The 23,137-nt window shown below is 35.3% G+C and overlaps 2 protein-coding genes across 13 annotated transcripts in view; both read right to left on the reverse strand.

The window, feature by feature from the left end:
• Nucleotides 1–16,742, reverse strand: part of LOC118745226 (mitogen-activated protein kinase kinase kinase kinase 5) — a 108,107-nt gene extending 91,365 nt beyond the window's left edge. Inside the window, exon 1 of the mRNA XM_036478750.1 lies at nt 15,042–16,742. Within this exon, the coding sequence (XP_036334643.1) occupies nt 15,042–15,164 (123 nt within the window). The 5' untranslated portion in view covers nt 15,165–16,742. The remainder of the gene's footprint in view (nt 1–15,041) is intronic.
• A 473-nt stretch (nt 16,743–17,215) lies between these two features.
• The window catches only part of LOC118744377, a 44,780-nt gene continuing 38,858 nt past the window's right edge, over nt 17,216–23,137 (reverse strand). For 6 of the 12 annotated variants that reach the window (XM_036477351.1, XM_036477353.1, XM_036477356.1 and 3 more), the window contains 6 exons: nt 22,762–23,046; nt 22,157–22,526; nt 20,641–20,794; nt 20,433–20,540; nt 20,219–20,374; nt 17,216–17,997 (listed from right to left, as the gene is read on the reverse strand). In XM_036477351.1, the coding sequence (XP_036333244.1) occupies nt 17,949–17,997; nt 20,219–20,374; nt 20,433–20,540; nt 20,641–20,794; nt 22,157–22,526; nt 22,762–23,046 (1,122 nt within the window). In that variant the 3' untranslated portion in view covers nt 17,216–17,948. Of the gene's footprint in view, nt 17,998–18,603; nt 19,518–20,218; nt 20,375–20,432; nt 20,541–20,640; nt 20,795–22,156; nt 22,527–22,761; nt 23,047–23,137 lie in introns of all 12 variants that reach the window. The other 6 variants (XR_004993531.1, XM_036477361.1, XM_036477360.1 and 3 more) reach the window with 6 other exon arrangements.

Raw genomic sequence — 23,137 nt, forward strand, 5'->3', positions numbered from 1 at the left:
GGCATTTATTTTCTTAAAATCGTTTTTTTTGCATTTTTGCAAAAAACCAATTTAAAAAAAGATGTGAAGAACAACTATAATTTGTAAAAACTCTTCGCCTTTTAATCGACTGATAAAAATATTGAACTGTAATGCTTTAAAAGAATTTAAGGGCCGGTCACTCAATGTCTGGTTAACACTAACTACAGCTTAAACATTGTTATCGACGTTATCGGCCCCCTGTTATATGTTACGAAGTGGACCACGACGATAACGATGTTTACTCTGCAGTTAGTGTTAACCAAACATTGAGTAACCTGCCCTAAAACGTAAATTTTCGGAAAATTCTTGCCACTTAGATATTTTTTCGTACTTTAAAAAATGTATGCACATTCCTTTCGGGGGTAAGTTAGTTTTTTGCAACTTCTTTAATTGATTAAGTCAGTGCGAAGAGGACTAAAATGATTTTTTTTTTAATTTAGGGCAGTTTTCTCAACTGCCTGTTAAAGTCAACGGGTGCATTGACTGCCCGTACAATTTTTCGCTCGCATACATATAATACCCAGTCGGCAACGTCGGCAACGATGTTTTACGGGAAGATCAATTTAACAGGCAGTTGAGAAAAGGGGCCTTGAATATATGTATTGACTTAAGAATGTCTGCGTAGCCATCATCTGCGACCTCTGCATGCTGCAGTCTGAGAAAACTCCGAAAGAGTTGAGCTTGCCTCTAATTATAACTTAAACAAGTTTTCTTGTGAGACATTTGAGAAGTGCATATAATTTTTAATTTCCAGCCAAAAACATATTGTGGTTTTTAATGAACAAATTTTGTTGAATATCTCACTGATCTTACTGGCTTCTTCGCTGCACCGAGAATGTACATATATCAAAATTTCAAACAATATCACACATTTCCTAATTAAGAAACTTATTATACATACATAGGTGCTCTGAATTCATCACGCAGAAACGCACGTACAAAAACACAAACAAAGAAGAGTAATCAGATTTCACGCCAAAAACTTAAGAATGACAAAAGTATTTTAAATAATTAGTTGAAAACTTAGATAATTTAATTTTCAGAAGCCTGTAACCAATTAACGCGGTAAAGTATATGCACGTACGGCTATGCAAACTCATACAGTAAGGGTAAAAAATATGGCAAAATTTTTCAATGTGATTTCTTAGAAAAATTTTGAGTACTTATGCATTTTGTAGTCCATTAAATTTTAGTATATTTAATAAAGTGCAAGTTTCAAGCCGCTAAAAATATTCTTCCAAATAAAAAATATTTTGATCGTCCGTTTCGATGACAATTTTATGGTATTTCTAGCATATTCCCGAGTTCTGTGGGAAATTAAAAAAAAATGATTTTTGTATTGAATGAACTTACTTTTGCAAAATGAAATACGAAAAATTTGGTATAAAATATATAAATAAATAAAACCGCCACGACGTCAGGGCATGCATACTTTTGACGCTGACTGTGTGTACGCCTTTCAGCACTCAGAAAAGTAACTAGGGCTATTCGCGATCCGGTGCAAATGGCCTAGCATCATTGCATTGCAAATTTGTATTGCAAATTATTTGCAATACACAAACAAAATACACGCATTTGCATTTGTCATTGCTTGGCAAATTTGCAATACCGAAAATCCATAGCATAAAAATGCTATGCATTGCATTCATAAACAAAACCAAAGCTGATGCACAAAAATTGTTTTGCAAAAGCTTTACCATGACAGTTTAATAAAGGTCGCTCACAATCCATGGCATATTTCTGCAATTGCATAAATTTGTCAGCTCTTATGCACCGAATCGCGAATAGCCCTACTGAGCTTCGGTGCAAGCGAACACATCTTGAGTTGATAGGACATCTGCGCATACGCGAGCCTATGCAGCATCTCTGTGTGTGTGAAACTACTTTTCGAAAATTAGAATATTAGTGGGAGGCTGTGCATAAATTAAATAACCAACTATGAAAAGTAGCTGTGCATGCACTACAATCGTACTTTTCCAACTGAAAATACATACATACAGACGTGTGTGCATATGTATGTATATTTCTGATTCCATCATAAATTTTAAAGCAAACTTATGCAAAGATCTGCGACAGGAAACGTACGTTTGAATTTGCATACATATGTATGTATGTACATTAGGGTGGCATTTATTTTCGAAAAAAGCTCGTGTTCACAGTCTCACCTCCTAGATACATGTGTGAACAGCCTAAAGACTAAACTATGCAAAGTTTTAGGTCAATCAAAAGACATTTAGAGGTGGGTCAAAGAGCTCAAAGTTTCCTAAGTATTTCATATAGAGAAAAAACTATTTTTCGTAGAAATGGTAGAAAATTAATATTTTTCAATCGACGAACTCTTTTTCTCTCCAGGAGACTCTCAGAAAAACACTCAATCGTGTATTTAATAATTTACTAATATTAACTGAAAAAATGCAACGGGGGAACCCATAAAAAATCGCTAATATTAAACAAATTTTAAATAACCAATTGGGTAATATTTTTTGAAGTCTCCTGAAGGGAAACTGAGTTTGCCGTTTGAAAAATATTGATATTCATTTCTACTATATAAAATACATTAAGCCACCATCTCTTTTGACTGATCTAAAACTTTGCATACTTTAGCATTTAAGCTACTTATTCACACAATTCTAGGGGGGTGAGACCGAGATTCTAAACACTTTTATTTTTTCCCATATAACTAGGGGCCACCCTAATATACATATACATACATACATAATTGAGTGCGTATTCTTTGGAGTAGGTAACCACGCAGATTTTGGTTGAATACGTATGAATTATGCTAAAACCAGCAACTTTTTAATGAAATTCTTTACATTGGGCAACACTGCGATCGACTTTGCAATGGCGGCAATTAAAATATTAATCAAAAACACTTGATGCCACTTCCTTGTAGGTATGTTACGGGTTTTGCACCAAACCGTTTATTACAGAGTCAAAGTTTTGCAGTTTTTTAGTCGTCTTTGCGTGCCGTATATATTTATGTATGTACACCTACATATATAAATAGTTAGTGCTCGTTTGTCTTTGTCATCCGTCCATCAAAAAGTTTACCATTTCCCTGAACTTTTAACCCTTTGTGGAGCAGTTGTCGTTCTCTGCTGCACTTTTCAAACTTACGAAATTAGCGAAAAAGTTTTTCTCTATTCGTGGCAACATCAATTTTTATATATTTTCTCAACTGCAGCCTCGCCAAATGAGTTGTGAGTTTAGTTAGCCAAACAAGCGACTAAGTAATGGGCAGTTTGTATTTTCGGCTTTGTTGGCTTCTGCCATGCCATTATATCATCACCATCCAGCACCAGCATCTGAACCAAGCCAAACACCAAGCAGCAGCAGAAACAGCAACAACAACACAATATTCAAGGTCGTCAGACAAGTTCACTCTGCATGGCAAAGGCAGGGGCGTATAGAAGCTATGAATGAATGAGTGAATGAATGTAGGAATGAATGAAAGAAGGAATAAGCGAACACTGGAGAGGCCACTCGGAGTGGTTGCATGAGCTAGCCAACACAATCGCTGGCCCGTCTGTCTGCCTGCCTAGCATAGCCCAACCTGTCCCCCAGAGCGAGTCCCTTCCCATCCACCAGTTATGGACGTTCTTTAAACACACAGAAGTGCTACACAATAGCAATGAAATAATGGAAAACGAACAGAAGAAGACAGTGATAATGTTGGAAAAGGCAATCGAGAAAAATTATATGAAATAATAATACAAGTTTTAAGCCCGCACAACAAGCGTTGCTGTCACATTATGGGAAACAAAAATCCTTAAAATTGCAACGCATTGGTCATCCAGGGATAGGCATAGAAAAATACACTTAGTACAAAGATAAATTTTCTTCACCGTTTCATAAAACAGGACCAAAAGACAGCCTTGCCTTTAAAAGATAAAATATTTTTTGTCTACTAATTTCACAAAGTACTAAGTACCTATAAATTTCGGAGTCGCTAAATTTTACGCTCTCCCTCTTTACAGCCATACATACTCGTATACTTAAGTAATACTGAATATTATAATTTCTTTTTTTCGCGTTTCATTTTATTTTCCTATTACAAAATTCATTTTATTGCTTGGTTGTTCGCTTCTTTGTGCGAGTTGCGTTTAAGAGTTCGGTTTGCAAGTTATCTTAGTTGCTTTGCTTTTTTGACTTTAGCCGTTGCGACTTTCTTAACGCCCTCGGCTACGTTTTCGTTTTTGCTCTTCTCTTTTTTAATTAGCGTTTGCTGTTGTACGTTTTTTAATATTTATTTCTTATGGTTATTCTTCTGCCGGATTTTCTTCCAGATTTTATCTTTGATTATAACATTTTGCCTGTGGTCGTGTATATTTTCGAATTGTTTTATTTCTTCTGTAGAATTGTTTTCGCACTTATTGCACATTTTTTAACGCGCGCCTAATTTAATTGTTGTTTTTCTTTTTTCTGTAATTAATGTATGGTGTTTTTTTTTCTGCAAATATCTACAACGGTTTTTAAGATTGTTTGTGAGCCTTAAGTAAATACTTCATCATTTGTTATTGCTTGGGCTTTCACAGCAACCACACACAACCCTTTGGCGTCGCTCTTAATTAGCCGCATAGAACTTACTTAGCCTTTTTTATTTATTTTTTCTTATAATTAATGTCCTCTGGCCAGATCTTATGACAAAAGACAATGTTTGGCTCTGAAATTGTTTTCGCTTTTTACTTTGAGTCCTTTAGTTGCTTTTTTTTTGTCTTTTGCTAAATGACGAAAGTTCTGTTTACAACCAACTTTTACTTCCCGGCTCATTTTCTTATTTTTGCATTTTTTCTATACATATATTTCGTTATATTCTTTCTCCAGCTCGGTTCTTGGCTCATAGTTTTCTAGATACATTTCAATTCACCCTCATACATATCATATGAAATTCAAGTGGGGAATAAAAATTAATTTAGGAAAAAGTTTTCGGTTTCACTTTCTTCTTAAAGCGATCGCATTTCTCTGCTGTAATGATAATGTCTTGCATGTGACAGACATTCATTTATAACATTCAAATGTACATATGTACATATGTATGTTCTGTGACAGAATACTTTTAGATTTCCAGACTTAACAAATTCTTGCCTTTCGTGACTCGAAGCAAAAATGAAACTAAAAACAAAATTTTGTACGTTATACGAACCGTTGGCATTAATAATATTGTTTTAAATATGTACGTATGTAAGTGCTTCCTGCTCATCTAACAAGCAGACATACTGCACAGCACAGCATCGATTTTTTGCAGTGAGGGTCAGAAGGTCACTTCAAACAGTTGCCAAAGATGTCCTTGGTAGAAATTTTCGAGCTGTTTTGAACTAGCAAATTAAGGAAGCAATTTAAATGCATACATATGAACATATGCCAACAGCTTTTTAGATAATACTGTACCAACAAATATGGCGGTCACGTATATAACCTACCAACACTTTTTTTTATTTATTTGGTCCACATCAAATTTGCACATTATTATACTAAAATTGAATGAATGAACTCCATATCCGAAATATTAAAAATAAAAATATTAGAAAGTTTATGCACATTTTAAGCATTCTTCAAAATTTTGTATAATGTTTCAAACTTTTATTTACATATGTAGTTTTTGTTATTGTATGAACTACGGTCATCTGACAAATAATAGGGACCCGATATTTTGACCAGTTTTGACTATTTTTCTTTTGTTTGTTTAAGGTTTATTATTTTAAAAATGCAGCTCATTATCTAACAAATAATAACAATAAGTCTAAATTTCAAACTTTGTAGATAAATTTAAAAAACAGCAAAAATTTTCAACAAACTTTTTATTAAGAATTTTTAGAAAAATTCTAAATAAGCTATTTTATAGCACATTCTAGCTTAATAAAGTGCAAATTTCAAGTGGCCAAGAATTCGCCTTGATTTTTGATATTTTTTTTTCTGACGGTATAACGCATTTTCTTCCATACAAAGTATGTTGGGCAATTGTTTTTGTATGGGAGAAAATAATATCACCATCGGTTCTCGAAAAACTCAAAATGATACTGAATATGGCACAACCCCGAAACCGGTTTGTCTCCAAACCTTATTTGACAAGTGATGACGGAAATTAGTTCCCAAATACAACATATTTTCTTAACTTCATTATTTTCTCTTCAAAGTATTGTGCTCTCCATACAAACATGACAATTTGCAGAAATCTCAAAAGCTCTTTCTTTTTCAGTAAAGTCCGAACACCAGTTTCGAGGACAAAAACACCACCTTTAATTCAAAATTCAAATTTCCATTACTTTGCTCTGTTTAGTACTGCTTTAAACCTTCTCTCATACCAAATACATTTTTTAACTTATAATTTTTTTGCCGAAACTTCTTCTATGTATGACAATTTGTAGTTAATATAATTCGATGGCGGCTATTAAGATCGGTTTACTTAGAGGTTTGATAGATTAGACCAGCAATTTTCTTTCAATTCTTGGTTTACGCCTGCCCCTACAGAGTGAATGCCTTCAAAAGTGTGGCCCTTATGAATGGAATTACAAATATACATATATACTTTTAGGCGGAGTAGTGCATTTGCCGTTCTAACTTTTTTGTTTTCCAACAGTTCTTCTTTTCGTAAGATTTCCATTTAAAAACAACATTTAATAATATTTCCTTTGCAAGCAGTTACTGATGAGTGTACCCCCTCGAATTGTTGATAAAATATTTAAAAACGTACATTTGTCAATGTTTGAATGAACAAAGCATATTTCCCTCGTACGAAAACAAGAAGAAGTAGAGCTTACAATGATTAACACATAGGAAAAATAATGGCTTTCAAAAGACAGCTGAAAATAAACAAAAACAGCACACAAAAGAGGGCTGAATGCAAAATCTGGGAAAGTACAAAACAGAAAATGAAATCGGTCTAGTGAAAGATCAATAAATGGAGAAAACAGTCAAAAACAATGGAGTACAAAGTAAAGCAGACAAAGACGAAAAAATCGACAGAAACGAAAACTAAAGAGCTAAACCAGAATACTCAGTAAAGGAAACTTTGCCAAACGAAGGAGCAACCAGCCAGCAGTCCAGCAAGCAGCAGATGTAACTGGGATAGCCAATGAGGGTCATTGTGCTGGCCATTTAACATTACCTGCCGTAAATGGAGGAACTATCGCGCTCTTAAGCTTTTGAAAGAAAAACTTTGGACAGCAAGAGGAACGGAAAAGCATAAAAGAAAAAAGAAAAATTAAGTTGACCAAAATCGCTTTAAATTTGCGATAAAAAATAGCCAACTTAACTAAGGCAAAAAGCGTGAAAAGCGAAGCGATGTATGTAATTATATGAAAATTCTGACGATATTTATGCAAACAGTGACAAATTCAGGCCGAACTTCGCCTAAAATTTTTTTAATAATCTCGAAACAGTGCTGCACCACTTCTATTAAGATTATTATTTTTTTCGATTCGTTGTTTTCCATGGCATTAATGTCCAGATGCACAAATGTGCGTAGTTTACGGTCTTACATTGCCTGTCGTGTGGGCAAATTTCGAGCCGAATCCGCAATCGAACAGGCATACTCCGCTACAGTGACAGCAAATGCTGGGTGTCTGTAACAGATGATTAGATCCGCCCACGGGCTGTAGCTGATACGCCAGCCAGCATAGTCGCATCAGCTAAAATTACTACATTTTCAAAGCGATGTGTCCGCCTACATTCTGCGCATCAACATTAGCATGAGGTTTACTTAATACTAGAAATGTTACCAAAATAAATGGCCAAAAATGCAAAGCAACCCAAAAGTAACAAAATAGCCACAAAGGGAATTTTGCCGTGGCAGGGGCACAAAGGATAAACCAGCCATATGTAAAAATTTAGCACAAAAACAACAGCAACAACAACAGCTAAGCAAGTGTCGGAACCTACGCTATATGCGGCATTTCATTATTTTTTTATTTTACTCCTGGGTGGGCAAGCAGGCTGTTGACAAAAATCGTAGTAAGTATGTATCAGCAGCAGCAATACCGACAGCAGCAAAGGCTTTCACAGAACGCCGACCACTCAGCCATTGCTGGAAAACCAAACCTGTCATTACCACATGGCGGCGTTGCATTGCAGCCAAGCGCAGACTCGACTCCAACGTTGACTTTGGTGAGAAATAAAGGGCAAAGAAAATATATGTACATATAAAATGGGATTCGGGGCGGGCAAACATTGATAACCGCATCCATAGCAGACTGCCAGAGACACAGCCCACTGGCAGTAGCAGATTTGCGGTCGACAAGAAACCGTGGCACGGGATGAGGCGTTTGCAGGATGAGGAGTACGTTTGGGATGTGGAGACCAGTCCTACAAATGTCACTGCATGACTGACTGTGATAGGAACGCTTCTCCTAAGGGTATTACTGTAATCGCACGCAGCAGATTTTCATGAATGTGCGGGTGTGTAGTTAGTATGTGTGTTAATGTACATACATATGTCTGCTGTCCGGCGAAGGGAGTCAAAGGGATTTTAAGCAGCAAAGAGATAAACAAACCAAATACTTCTTGACACTAAAATTACGGAAGAGCAAGCTCCCTCCCATATGAAGGACACGCTAAGTGACAGAATTTGAATTGGGCAGCTACACACTTGCACTACATTTATCCTCGTACATACTTATTTATGTGAGTACGTTAAGTAATCTTTTGTGCGTTTTTAGAAGCCATAGAGAAAATTGAAAACCACTTGTATTTAGTTGAAATGAGTGGACAACCAACCAAAGGGAAACAGGCAGCGTCAACGTTGCAGAAGTAAAATGTTGCTTACTTCGATAGAAGTACTTTTTGAAATGGACTGTCAAAGTGTATTTATAAATAAAGGAATAAACGGATTGCAACTGGGGAAAACATCGCCCCTTGTAAATGCATGTGTGTACATACATTAGGGTGGTCCAAAAACAGTAAAGTCGGAATTTTAATGCTCTCACCCCCTAGGATTGCTCTAGATCGAAAAAAGTATACTCCTATACTTTTTATTTTGAAATCAAAAAATATTTAGAGGTCGCTCAAAGTGCTCAGAGGTCGTCCCATACTAATCTGGTTTAGATCCGATCATTGAATCATGAAATATATATATATATATATATTTTTTTAAGTCGGTTTTTTTGCTAAAAATTACTTCTTCACATGTATTTTTGGATCACCCTAATGTGCATATTGTTCCTTAAGTTTATTGGCTACCACACTTTTTAATAGCTTCAACCGCTTGGACCTAATTACAAATTGTGGTTATAAAAGTTGCAATAATATCCACAGAAACTAAGGTGGCGCACACACACACACACACACACACAACTGAAGAAGTGCGCGCGATTGTCAGGTCCTTGCGTGACCTATAAAGCCAATGCAAAGTGGTTTGTCCAGAAAAGGGAACTGTGAAGTGGAAACGTTTGAAAGGACATGCAATATGCTCAACACACACATACAGGCTCATATATTTATGCGGGTGCGTAGGACAACTTGTGAAACAATGCACCACATACATATGTATGTATATATACTGCAACACTTGCAACACTTTGCTAGAATAACGAAAGCACCAATAACTCGAAGAGGAAATATTATGAAAACAGCACAACAGAAACACAATAACAACAAACACCTGCAATAACTATCGTCAGTACAGCAATACTGCGTCATAATGTACTATCTATACGTACATATGTACGTATATACAGTGACTCAAACAAATGACTTGTTGATTTTTTTTTTTAATATTCGTAATGTTTTTTTGTTATTTTTCTATAAGAATACCGTCCAAGCTTTAACCAAAACCATATAAATCATAATTTCAAACTTTATAGAAAATTCAGGAAAATTCAACAAATTTTCTTAAAATTTCAACTTTTTAATCTGAATCTTTAAAATATTTTTGGGCATGCAGTTTTATAGCTCGTATAATTTTAGTCCAATGAAGTTTAAGTTTCAGTCGGCTAAAAAATTGCATTGATTTTTAAGATTTTTTTTTTTGTGACTGCTTTTGCGGTTTTTTTTTTATACATACATATACAAGTGCAATTTACAAAAACTGGCATTGATTTTTTGAAATGTTGTTGCTAACGGTCTTCCGCACTTTATTTAATAAGAAATTCTTGATTATAGCGAAAAAAGGGCAAAAATCCGTCACCGAATTCTCAAAAATCAACGGGATTTTTTAGCGGTTTGAAACTTTTCGTTTGAGTAAAACTGTATGAGCTCTAAAACTGCATGCCAAAAAATGTTCTAAAATACTTATATCAAAAAGTTAAAATTTTGATGAAAATTTGTTGAATTTTCCTAAATTTTCTATTAAACTGGTTCTGGTTAATAGCGCAATTCTGTCTCGGTGACAACCATTTTTTTACTGACAAAATTAAACTTGTTCAGATATTTTTCCGTAATAAAAACTGTGACAAGAATTTGTCACTGATACAGAATAGAGTCGTAAAACTTGTACGTCATTTTAATAAAAAAAATAATTAGCTCGAAAAACATTACGAATATTTAAAAAAAAAAATCAACACGTGGTCATTTGTTTGAGTCACTAGATGTATGTATAAGGGCAACTTGGTGGGTATACAATTAGTAAGTACTCCATGTCCATAAACCATGGCGTGTCTCACTACAAGCTCGCCGCACACATTGTCAGTTCTCAGAGCCGTTAGCTACATATGCACTGCAGACCAGGGATGTAAATTCGTATTTTAGATTGTACCGAATATCACAAAATAATTGTACCTCAGTAGGCAAGAATATGTATACCTAAAAAGTGTTTATATTTACATACTTGAAAGTCACATTTTTTCCATAGATCGATTAAGAACAGTAATTGAAGTGTCTTTGGAACTCCTGAATATGGAACAAACTCTTAACTGCAGAAAATGAATGAAATGAAATTTGACAAGTTCCTGGATCCAGGACTTTATGGAGAAGTTTTCGCGAATGAAATCAAAAGGGGTGTGAAATATTATCGAACCTTTGTACTTAATTTGTTAAAAAACTTAAATAATTTTTTACAATATAGGTTGTGAAAAGGCTTTATTTCTAAACTACATATAGGAGGGTTGCCAGCTGTTTATAAAGTCAAATTCAATTTGAATAAAGGGATTTTGGTAATTGAAATATGTACATACACATTTATCACAATATGGGTGTCAGATGAAAGAGGTTTTAGTTTGAAAAGGTTTTGAATAGAGCTGCCACCAGTTTAAAAAGTTAAATACTAATTATTTAATAAGCTAAATGAATAGTAAAAGATGCGCATCAACCGAAAAGGTGTTGAAAATTTTGTATTTCCAAACTGCATATAGGAGGGTTGCCACCTGTTTCAAAAGTCGAATATAGTTTATTTATATGAAAGTTATATGAAATATTAAAATATGAGTGTGAGACGAAATAGTTTTAAAAAATATTTAGTTTGAACATATGTCTGACTAGGGATGCCACCTATATTTTTAAGGTTTTTGAAGAGGGTTGCTACGTCTTTTAAAAGATAAATTCAATTGACTTTCTACCAAATTATGGTGAATAATAAGCTTTTTTTAACCGACTTCCAAAAAAGGAGGAGGTTATCAGTTCGTCGGAATATATATATATATATTTTTTTTATGTATGTTACCGCATAACTTTGGACCACGTCAACCGATTTCGATAATTCTTTTGGAAAGGTTGTGTCTCAGAGGTGGTCCCATACTTATCTGGTTAAGTTTCGATCAGTGGATCATGAGATATATATATATATATATATTTTTTTTTTATATGAGAGTTGAAGTCGGTTTTTTTTTGCTAAAAATTACTTGTTAGTTTAATCAATCCGAAGTCAACAAGTGCAGAAAAAGAAAAAATTATGGGTCAAACAAGTAATGTAGCTCAGAAAAAATGGAACAAATGAACCTACTTTCGTCGCTGATGCAGACTGAGCTGACTTGAGCGCTGGCGTGTGGTGTGCTCGTGATGGTGGAGCGAGGGTGTGCCGGTAATCGTTCACTTCCAGTTAAGGAACAACAACCGTGCAGAACGGATAACAGACGGCCGACCAGGGCCTGCTTGTCTTGCCATTCATCATTGCCCAGCTCGCTCACAACTATCACCACAGCTCCTGCCACTAAAATTCGCGCCAGTTTGCACTGTGGCCGTCGCCACTTACAAGTGCCAGTGACAGTGTCGCAGCTGCAGTGGAACTGGACTGAAAACTTAATTACGACCGCATGTGCACTTACAACAACAAAACAGAGAATAAACACAAAAATGGCGAAAATAAAACATTGCAAACTTCCATGGACTCGATGTCTCAACGCCTGTTACGCCTTGTCCTGCTTTTGGTCTGTTCCTGCTACTGTTGCTGCCACGGTGTTGATGAAGCTTCAAAATTTTCCCGCTGCTTGCGGTTGAATTGGATCAACGCATAAAACCGTTGTGGTGCACGTTGACTAAAGGCTAAGCATTTTCGTCGACGTTTCCAATTGTGGACACCGAACGATTTGCTAGAATTTCGCCATTCAGATGTTTCTTTCAACTCGAACAACTTATATAAATAATTGCAATTTAAAATGTATGAGCAGCAATAAAGTTGAATTATGAGGGCATGGGGGCAGGAAGGGGAGAGAAGGATGCATGTATGTACATAAAGAGTGAAAATTAAAAATGAACCGCAACTTTATAATTAACTTTATCTTAGTTGATTTTATTAGAGTCCGGCCTATTAAATAATCAGCATCGGCATCGGCAATAACTGATACTAATTAGAACTTTTTTCACTGATCTTTCCTTTTCTTTCGGGTGCTCAATGAATGAATTTTAGGAAATGCCACCAAAATCGAAACAATTGTAGCTCTCTTCAACAAAATAAATGCTCTAACAGCTTGTAACAATTCTTGAATTTTCGTAGATGATTCGAATTATTTCAACTCCCATCTAAACTGAGCATTTTAGCATGACAACGAAAGCGAAAATTTAAAAAATCGCATTGGAATGCGTAGAGAGCATGCAGAATGGAGTAGTTTAAGTGCCATAAACGTGCAACTGCGACTGGGTGCCAGTATTCAGAAGATCCATTTTTGTGCATGCATGCATACATACATACATAGTGCTCGATTGAAGTGGCATGGCTGTAGTGAATGCTTAGTTCCCCTCATTAGTTTCATAGAATAGAATACGAGCAATATTCGAGGCCCCATACATGAACACGTACCTTGGATACTAAGCCGTTCGTGCTCGTAGTTATTTATGTATGTATGTATGCATTTACACACATATTCCTAGCACCGATTCAGAACTATGTATGTATATCTATTTCATGAAAGTTGGGGTTTTAAGAAGACTTAGAAAAAATGGCAGGCAGAAGAATTCAGTAATCTGTTATAGCATACATTTATGAATTGCCGCTATTGTTCACAACATTGAACACCGTGCTGCATAATACGCACATGCAAGTTTATTAGGAAATTATTTAATGACAAAAAAATTGCTTTTACCAAGTAGTCCAAAAAATGTATGTAAGTACTTTATATTTTTTTGCTCTCACAAAAATTGGAGTATTCGAGAGAAAGATTTTGCGCAGGATTTACGGGTCTTTACGCGTTGGCGACGGCGAGTACCGCAGACGATGGAACGATGAGCTGTATGAGCTTTACAACGACATGGACATAGTGCAGCGAATTAAAATACAGCGGCTCCGCTGGCTTAGCCATGTCATTCGAATGGACACCGAAGCTCCAGCTATGAAGGTATTCAACTCGGAACCTTCTGGTGGTAGCAGAGGAAGAGGGAGGCCCCCACTGTGAAGGAAAGACCAGGTCGAGAAGGTCTTGGCTTCACTTGGCATTTCCAATTAGCGTCAGTTGGCACAGAAGGGAAAAAACGGGCGTGATTTGTTGAACTTGGCCAAAATCGCTTAGGAGGTTACAGCGCTAAATAAGAAAAAGGAAGAGAATGTACCATTAAAACCATGTTTTGTGTACATAGTAGGGAATCATTGTTCCTAAAAGTACGGTTGACGATTAAAGAATGTAAATTTAAGATATTGGCAATTTATTTTTAAATAACTGCGTTAGTTTTTTTTTTAGGAACTTCCTATCTACAGTTGTCCACAAAATAAAAAGAGTGCGATATTTGGACCACTTTTGACTATTTGTCTTTTGTTTATTAATTTTTCTTTAAAAGTCTAGCTGGTTATACAACAAACACTATATAAATTCATATTTTAAACTTACTACAAAAATTTTAAAAATTCTGCAAAGTTTTATCGAAATCTCAAACTTTAGCATAACAAATTCAAGTTTCAAGTTGGAAAAAAATTCCGTTGATTTCCCATACAAAGTATGTTCAACAATTTTTGTTTCAGTTGGCAGTGGCCAGCAAAAAAGTTGTTAAAAATTAACGGGATTTTTTAGCAGCTTGAAATTTGCAATTCATTGTTCTACAATTTAATGGGCTATAGAACTGCATACCAAAATGTTTTCTACAGATTTTTTCTCTCTTTTATCCCTAATTATATCTACCTTTTATATCTAATTATCGATATTTTGGTATGAATGTATAAGTAAGGCTTAATGTCAGGAGGTTCCGGTGGAAAATCTCATTTTTGGCACAAATGACAGTTACGAGATTTTGCAGAAGTACGATACGTGGTTTTGTCCTTTAAACGACGATAATTGTCTTGCCCTTAAATAAGTGGGAGTATACTTACGCCGAAAGAAGTTCGGTCCCACTTCGCCGGCAACACAGTAAGGGTTATAATCCCTAAGCGCGGCCGTAGGCCGCCTACGCATAAAGAAGTTCTGCCCCACTTCTCCGGCAACACATAATCCACGTAATTTTACCGTAGATCTAAGGGTATTTTTTACCGTGGATCTACGGTTAAAGTTACCGCGGCGCGTGTGTGTAGACAATGCCTAAAAAAATATATATTTTTCGCCATTAGTACGACACTAAAAGTGACAGATTTCTTAAATATCGATATTTAATCTAGTCTGTTTCATTTACATAGGTATATCATTACCTGCGCGCATACATACTATGTACATTAGTTAGAGTCAATAGCTTACCTTATAGACATCGCCATAGGTGCCCGAGCCGATCTTTTGTATGAGCTCGTATTCGTCTTGTGGATTTCGACGTGAAATATCAGAGCTAAGAAGATTGGCGGCATTATGATGGGCGTGCGCCATATTGTTGCCTTGCAGGAAAATCTAGAAACTGATTTAGATGCTCCAAAGCTAAGGAACTGTGTGAACACTTGATGACAGTTTTGAGTAAGTTTTTACACTACCTACTTCCTTTCCAGGATTTTATTATTCGGATTTTTTTGTACACAACAGATTTTTTGTTGAATTTTCTCTAAATTTTATAGCCCTTTTCTTAATAAACATTAATTTTTTGGCTATTTTTTCCAAACTTTACACACAAGATTTCACTATATGCAATTATTCAGCGCAGCAGGGGGTGATGGGTATTGGGATTCAAAAACAAAACGAGAAAACATTAAATTTATTGCCGCTTACGAAAATATTGTACTTTCAAACCCAACGCTTTAAAATTAACGAAAGAGACTACAACGCGCCGCGACAGCGCTCTGTCATCGCCAAGGGAAAACTAAAAGTTTTTGGACCGCGGCTATTATCGGAATAGCCACCACCTGCTTGTCACTCGTCACCGGTGCGAAAATTCGCAATACGTAAAACAAAACTAGTTCCCACTATGCGTTCTGATTTTATTTTCGGTTGCATGTGTCTTTATAGGCCAGGGAATTTTCGGAATTTAGAGGATTGCTGGCAAATGCAATGAGCACCTGACGTCCTGGTCTACTGGCCGACTTAGTGGCTAGTGGGTTTAAATGTAGTGACACGACACTTCCGAATATACTCGCCAACTATTCAGTTTCAAAGCTTTCCGCATGATATTTTTCCCAAAACGTGGCGCCTTAATAGTGCCTTTTGACGTATCCCGGAACTAGTACATCACACTTTACCTACATATGCGATATTCGTGTAAAATCCAAAGATAGAAAGAATAACTTGCAGGGTTTAAATTTTGCCAGACACCTCCTACCAAAGGCGAAGGTGCCTTAAGAACCAAAACTAGCAGAATAAAGAAGACACGATTGAAATTGTATGTCTGAGTTCCACAAAGGAATATGCGTTTCTTCCAAAATTTCAGACTTTAGTTGTAACTTGCAAGTTAGTCATTTGGTGCGAATCTCGCGATTTTTATACTACAAGTTCTAGGCGATTATTTATTCTCACATCAAAATGCAAACTAAAAAAATAGAAAGCACGCAAAAGTAAAACATAAATTTTAATATGCATATAGTATGGAAATAAAAGAAAAATTACGAATTCACTTTGCACAAATATACAATTGGAAAACACGAAAAATTATAAAGTAGAAAAACTACGAAGTGGGAAGACTTTTGGGTAGCAGAAACTGGCTGAGAAGGTAGACAATGGCGGAGGAGATGGATGAGAAAACAGGGCGATGTCGCTGGCACTGCTGCTGCTTCTGCCACACAATCGTTTTTAACTTCTTGTTTCTTGAGCATTACTTTTATCACTTTTCAAGCAATCGCATATCACTTTTTACAAATGCACTAAAGTAATGATTATCCTAAATTTCACTGCATTTATTTTTCATGTTTGCAATAATTTTGGAAATTGAACATTTTCCACTCGCTACGCGACGCAGCAATCGACGACGACGACGACAACAGCGAAACGAATTTTTGACAAATGAGACGATGAACGTCACTGTGCTGCTTTGCTGCCTTCGCTGCTCGCGTTTTTTCGACAGCGCTGTCAGTGGGCTGACTTTGACAGTAAACTGGGTGATGTAGTGCAAAATTCATGCAGGGTTGAACTGAATTTCAGCAAAGAAATATTAATCAGATTGTAAATGTATTTATATGTCGTCTTAACGGTTTGTAATATTATCTAATTTTAACTAATTTCCAATTCTACAATTCCCTCCCAGAGAAAAAGAAAAACAAACAAATCTGAAATTGAACTGCTCTCTGTGGTGCACAGGGTGTATTTCATGATTGGTGATGTTTGCGCGCCATCTGTTAAGACTTTAACTAAAATACAGGGTACATGTTTTTCTTTCGTTAAACCTAAGTCTCCAATTATTTATCTCCAATCTCTACTAACGGGTTGGGAAAACTTTGCATTCACGACCTAGAACAGAGAACGTATATAAATATTTAATTTTAATTAAAATTCGTAAGTTTCTCTTATACGGATTTTGAACATTTATTTGTGCTTTTTCTTATTTGATACACTGTTTCATTTTTGTAGAAGAGATTTAAAACTAATACTTTTTATGACATACATACATTTTTAACACAAAAGATTTTGATTGATTTTTAAAATTATTTTCCTATGTTTTTTTGGTTAGTTTTAAACTTGGGGAAACTTTGTTTTTTTGTGACGTAGACTGTGATACTGCAGTGAATGAAATAGAACTTATAAAACTTAAGATACAAAATTACGTACAAAACAATTATAAAAAATCCAAATCGTTAAATATTATCTAAAATAAGTATTGCAATTATATATAATACAAAATAAAATGCTGGTCATCGTTTCGAAAAATTGGCTTACACACAAAACTTGATAAATTGGTGATTTTTTAAAGAAGAAACCTAACAAAGAGTGTGCAGTATTTGATTACTTTTGATGATGCCGTTGTATATCTTTTAAATTTCGAGCCTGTTGCTTCGTGTGCGAGTATTTGAAATATCTTAAAACAACAAAAATTGTGTAAAAAAACAATAACAGAAAAAGGAAAACTCGGCTTCAATAAATAATGATTAACTTGCTGAGAGCTTTCTTTTAATAGGTTCGAGTCAGGGTTGCTTCCTTCACATACGGTACTACTTTCTTGCTGGCTGTCGCTGTACGCGATGTGCTGTGACTGGCATTGCTCTGTGCATGTGTTTGTTTCCATTAGCAACACTTTCACAATTTTCGTATACTGCGATCAGCAGCGGCAGAGTTAAGCTTCGATCTGTGACAAGAATTAGAATTTGTATTAGTATATTTGTAAAAAAAAATAATTTTTAGATTTCATAAAAAATACATTGCTTAAAAAGAACTTCAAGAACAGCAAACGGAATAAAATAAACGCAGCAGAGGCACAAAGTGTTCGAAATATATTTACAAGTATGTATGTACATATTCGAAATAAAAAAAAAAATTGCACATAAAAGTGTTTTATGATTTACGTATTTTCAAGCGAGACCGGACGTAACTCACAGAAAACGGTAAAATACAAAATTGTCAGACGTTCATTTTTCCAATCACATTTTGAACGTTTTAAAATGAATTAGAGGTTAGTTGGCAGGCGCTGAGGAATGGCTTGATTTAATGAAATCCCACTTGTAGTTTTATTAGCACTTAAAAGGTTATACTAAAAATTTAACGGATATTTTCGCAAGAAAGCACGCAGACTATAAAAAGATGCATATAAATACATATATTGGCTGAATTTAATGGCGTCATTATAAGCTTATTTTCTTCAATTAAGTTTTCATTCTCAATCCAAGCATTCGAAATACAAGCACATAATTTTTTTTTTTCAAAAACAATTCGCAAATGCATGCATATAGCTTACCCGGTAGTAAGGTACCGAAATCCATAACTTTTCGTATCAAAAACCGTTAGATTTTTAATTTTCTTTTATATTTTATTTTTTTTTTTGTTTATGATTTTGTTCTTAAGACATACAAGTACAGATATAATCCGTAGTATTTTTCCCACTGCGCGAGAATAACGAGTGAAAAGCTTTCAACATTGAAAAATTACAAAATTGTTTTAAACCTTTTTGTAGCATGATTAGTGAAGCGTAAAATTAATTGCTGGTGTTAGAAATCTCTATTCTTTTAAAAGTCGTCATCCTGTGTTGGGGGTAAGGGGATATAGTAAATGTGCATAGTGTTATTAGTGGGATTGAGAAAAATTGTTATCAGTAAGATTAAATGCGAAAAAGCTAAGCAGTGATTTATGAAAATTTTAAAAAGCTTTTAAGGTACTATCCTTTGCTTGATATGAATTCTGTTAGAATAATACATTTGGCGTTGCGAAAAAAAAATATAAATCTATATCAAAAAAAATTTAATTGGATTTGAAGCATAGAAGTCGAAACGGTAACAGAAAACTAAATAGACAACAAAATATTTAGAAGGGTTCTAACAAACTGAACGAAAGCAGCAATGAAAGTGTTGAAAGCGTTCAAAACAATTTCGTAAATGCCATAAGCTTTTTAAAAATGTCACATTTGAAATGTGCGAATTTCCATTTCCCATTCTTATATAATTCGACAGAAAGAATATAGCACATTCTATGAATTTTTATAATAAAAAATTTAGTTTTAACAAAAATTTCGCATGTAAGTAAAAACTTATAACCCAAATATGTAGAAATATTTTCGAATGAAGGTTTGATTACAACTAAACTTAAAGGTTTTTCAAAATCAACTATAAGATTGACTAGAGTATATCTTGTTCTGTGAGTACCGGAAATGAGGTCCTGTGTTGTTTTTAACGTATTTTATAGGAAAAATTAAAAAATAACGTGTTTACGAGTGGTTCAGAAAAAAAGAGAGAAAATTAAAAAGATCGAAATTAGTAGAAAATAAAACTATTGAATCTGACTATGGAGCTTTGAACGATTTCTTTGAATATCCGCGCACATAATACAAGTGTTAAGTTGTTGTAGTTGTTGTTGTGTTAAGTTTACCAAAATTAAAAAAAAAAAAATCTCTCAGATGTATGTATATCTGACACTAATCTGGGTTTTTCAATATTTTTTTTTTTTAGCAAAAGTAATACTTAGTTCTTTAGTGTCATTTAAAAATTATCGCTATATAGGTTGAGCGTCAAAACTAAGTATACCCTGACGTTTTGACGAATTTATCTGTTTATATTTTCCAATCTAAATTATACTAATTTTTTTATAAAAAATATAGTTCATTCAACAGCAAAAACTACAGGAAGAATCAAGGTTTTTAATTTCATACGGAAGTCGGAAAAATTCCAGAAATTTTCAAGCTTCCAATCCGATTTGTTACACCCTCAGTGAAGTGGGGAAACTTGCACCTTATTATACAAACATTTTTTGGGATATAAAACTGCATACTCAAAATTTGTCTAAGAAATCGGTTTGAAAAATTTAGCTCGCATAGTCAACGAAAAAACTAGAAACTCATTTAATTCGCCATTTCTACTTACAATTCCATTGAAAGCACTGTAGGATTGGGACACGCCTGCGGCGCGCGTATGTGACACTGTTTGTGGCAGATCAGATTGCAGTCCCGGCACTCGTAGCCCTGCTTGCCCGGGCGGCGCGGGATGGACTTCATGCAGACTTGACATTGTAGGCCGCCACTGGGTGAATACATAAAAATAAGAATAGAAATAAAACTGAATGTCCATTGCCACCTACCCGCTCAAATGCTTGGCGATGAAGGTGTGGTCATTGTAGATGTGCAGCTTAGTGCCCTTGCGACGCCACCTGGGTCGTTGTGCAATTGCCAGCGGTACAATAAAATGCCTGCAGGGAATATAGAGAAAGCAGATGCAACAAAAGCGTTCTTCCAAGAGCCTAAATTTAACACTTTCTCAAGACCTGCACAAATGGCCAATTGACTTACCGCTTAACGCCATTCTCAATCGTCTCCAGCACCAGTGTGGATGCCTCGTGTACGTACGTTTTGTTGCTGGCCGATGAGAAACCTGAGATTGCGGACGATTCTGAAATTGAAGATTGCCTTGAGTGATCAAGTCGTGAGGAGCCAGCGCGTAGACCTGAGGTTTTTCGTTGCATTATTTTTAATTTATTTGTATTTTTAGTTGGCATTGGTTTTAAAAGTAAATATTGAAATTAAATTATACAAAAGCGTGCAATTTCGATACCAAAATAAAGTTATAATAATTTTTCCACCAAAGTAATTTAATTTTTTTGTTTTGTCATTTTTATTTGCACCAAAATAGTGGTAAGTATCACAAGTAGTGGTAGTAATACAGAGCGGTGGGTGAGGTTCAGAATCCAAATGTGTACAGATTTTCCGAAAATGATTTTTTGTTGAATTTTTTTGCCGTATGAAATTAAAATCGCCCAAAAACATAAGATGGAAACATATGAAATTAAAAAAGAGAGTAAAATTAAATTAATTACAAATATGAATCAATTATGCAAAATTGAAAGCATTAACAATATTTTCAAATAAAATTCAAGCAATAAAATTTAATTTAAAAAAAAAAATCACGCGAGCCCATATTTAGGGGAGAAAAATATATTTACGGGTTTGTGTTTCAGTGTTGATGTTGTGTAAAGGATTTACATGTGTGTTAATGTATGTTTATGCATGTGATTAAGTCGAATTCGTATTAGTCATACATACATACATAGTAAGTTCACGTTGTCGGCAACAGTGGTGACAGAGTAAATGGTTAAACAGAGTTCAAGTGGAGTGTGTTAAAAAGAAGATATAGACAAATATACAATAGAGAGTTTATGAGACGAAAAAAGACAGAGATAGACAAAATAAAAACTGCTTAGTAGTACATTAAAGGGGCACTATAACAAACGAAAGTTATAAAAATGGGACTACATACATAAATATATGGCTCAAATGAAAACAAGGCGGATACGAATTGAGTCTACATAAGTATACAAATTTAAAAACATGATAATGAGGGTAATCACAATCCTGTGCATTTGGTCTTACATTTGCATATTTAGTTGCAATGTAAACTTTCATTAATTTACAACAGGAACATACATTACTTTGCAAATAAAAGCTGCAAATTTCCCAAAATATGCAAATGCAAGATCGCATGCAAGAGACTGTGGACACTCTTTTGTGCGCAAAAAATTGGCTTAGCAAAGAGTTTTTCCTTTATGGTTAGTTACAATTTAAGCACAATTTTCACAGCCAAATAAAAAGCAAAAGGAAAAAATTAATACTAAAACTAGTTCATCAGCCGTTACCATACTCACACAAATGGATATACATACATACGTACACACATTTGCATAAATTAGCTATAACCTATAAACATAAGGTTAAGAAGCTTTATGAAAAATCCATAGTGAATGAAAATTAAGTCCACACAAGTGTTAGACCAAGAACCAAGGCATTGGATAGGTGGATGGATGGTAATTACCAAGTGAATTGCTTTTAGACATTACAGCACGATCGACAGATAATGAACGTGAATCACCGTTAAGTGTTCCTGTTGGGGTAGTACCGTTATTATTTTGGGACGGCGTCAAAGCGCCACGATCAGCCGAATGGGTGCGTGTCTTGGATCGACTTAAACGTTTTTTTAATGTTCCAAAGAAATTTCGTTTCTTACTCCGGCCTCGTTCGTCCAGATCAGCACCGCTCAATGGTGTACTGGTGGCGCCGCCATTGCGTGGCAGACTGTTGCTCTGATATCCATAACTCTGGGATCCATTTGTAGTCGAGTTGCCATTATGTGGTGAGTATCCGTTGTGGCCTTGCGGAGAGGAGGCGGCATTCGGTTGTCCAAACTATTGAATGAAATAAAAAAGCTCCCATAAATACAAGTAAATTCAGAATTATCTGCGTTTTAAAGCTATCTACGATTCTTGTAGGCTTTTTTATTGACATACAAAAAACTTTAAAACGCAAATAGTTTTTGGTTTTTAGTACTTTTGGTTTAATAAGAATATTATTTCGCTTTCGCAAGAAATGCAAACATTCTCAAACAAGCTTCAAACTAACAATCATTTTTGGCGTACTCACCTCCGCTCTGGATGCAACAAAGGCACTGCTGTTACCTGATGCCACCCCCGACTCCTCCAGGTACCCATCATTTGCTGGAAACGAGTCTGTGGGACTTGCCGTTATGTCTGTCGTCACCGAGATATCCTGATGGATTTGCTCTATGTCCGCTGTCGTATTGGCGGTGGGCAACGATTCGCTTGTATTGTCGTTCAATGGGCTTTCCAAAGCTTGGGACGCAGCCGTGTCAAGCTCATCTTGCGGCGATTCCTTGACTTCGATTCTGCCCTCATTGTTAACCTCAACCTGTTTCCGTTGCAGGCGAGATTTCGGTTGGATTTTCGGTGATGTTGCAGGTTAATTTTTGTTAGAAAGCGCATTAAGTCATTGGATTATA

The sequence above is a fragment of the Rhagoletis pomonella genome, unplaced genomic scaffold, assembly GCF_013731165.1.
Source record: "Rhagoletis pomonella isolate Grant_MI unplaced genomic scaffold, Rhpom_1.0 Rhpom_scaffold_00008, whole genome shotgun sequence".
Taxonomy (NCBI): Eukaryota; Metazoa; Arthropoda; class Insecta; order Diptera; family Tephritidae; genus Rhagoletis; species Rhagoletis pomonella.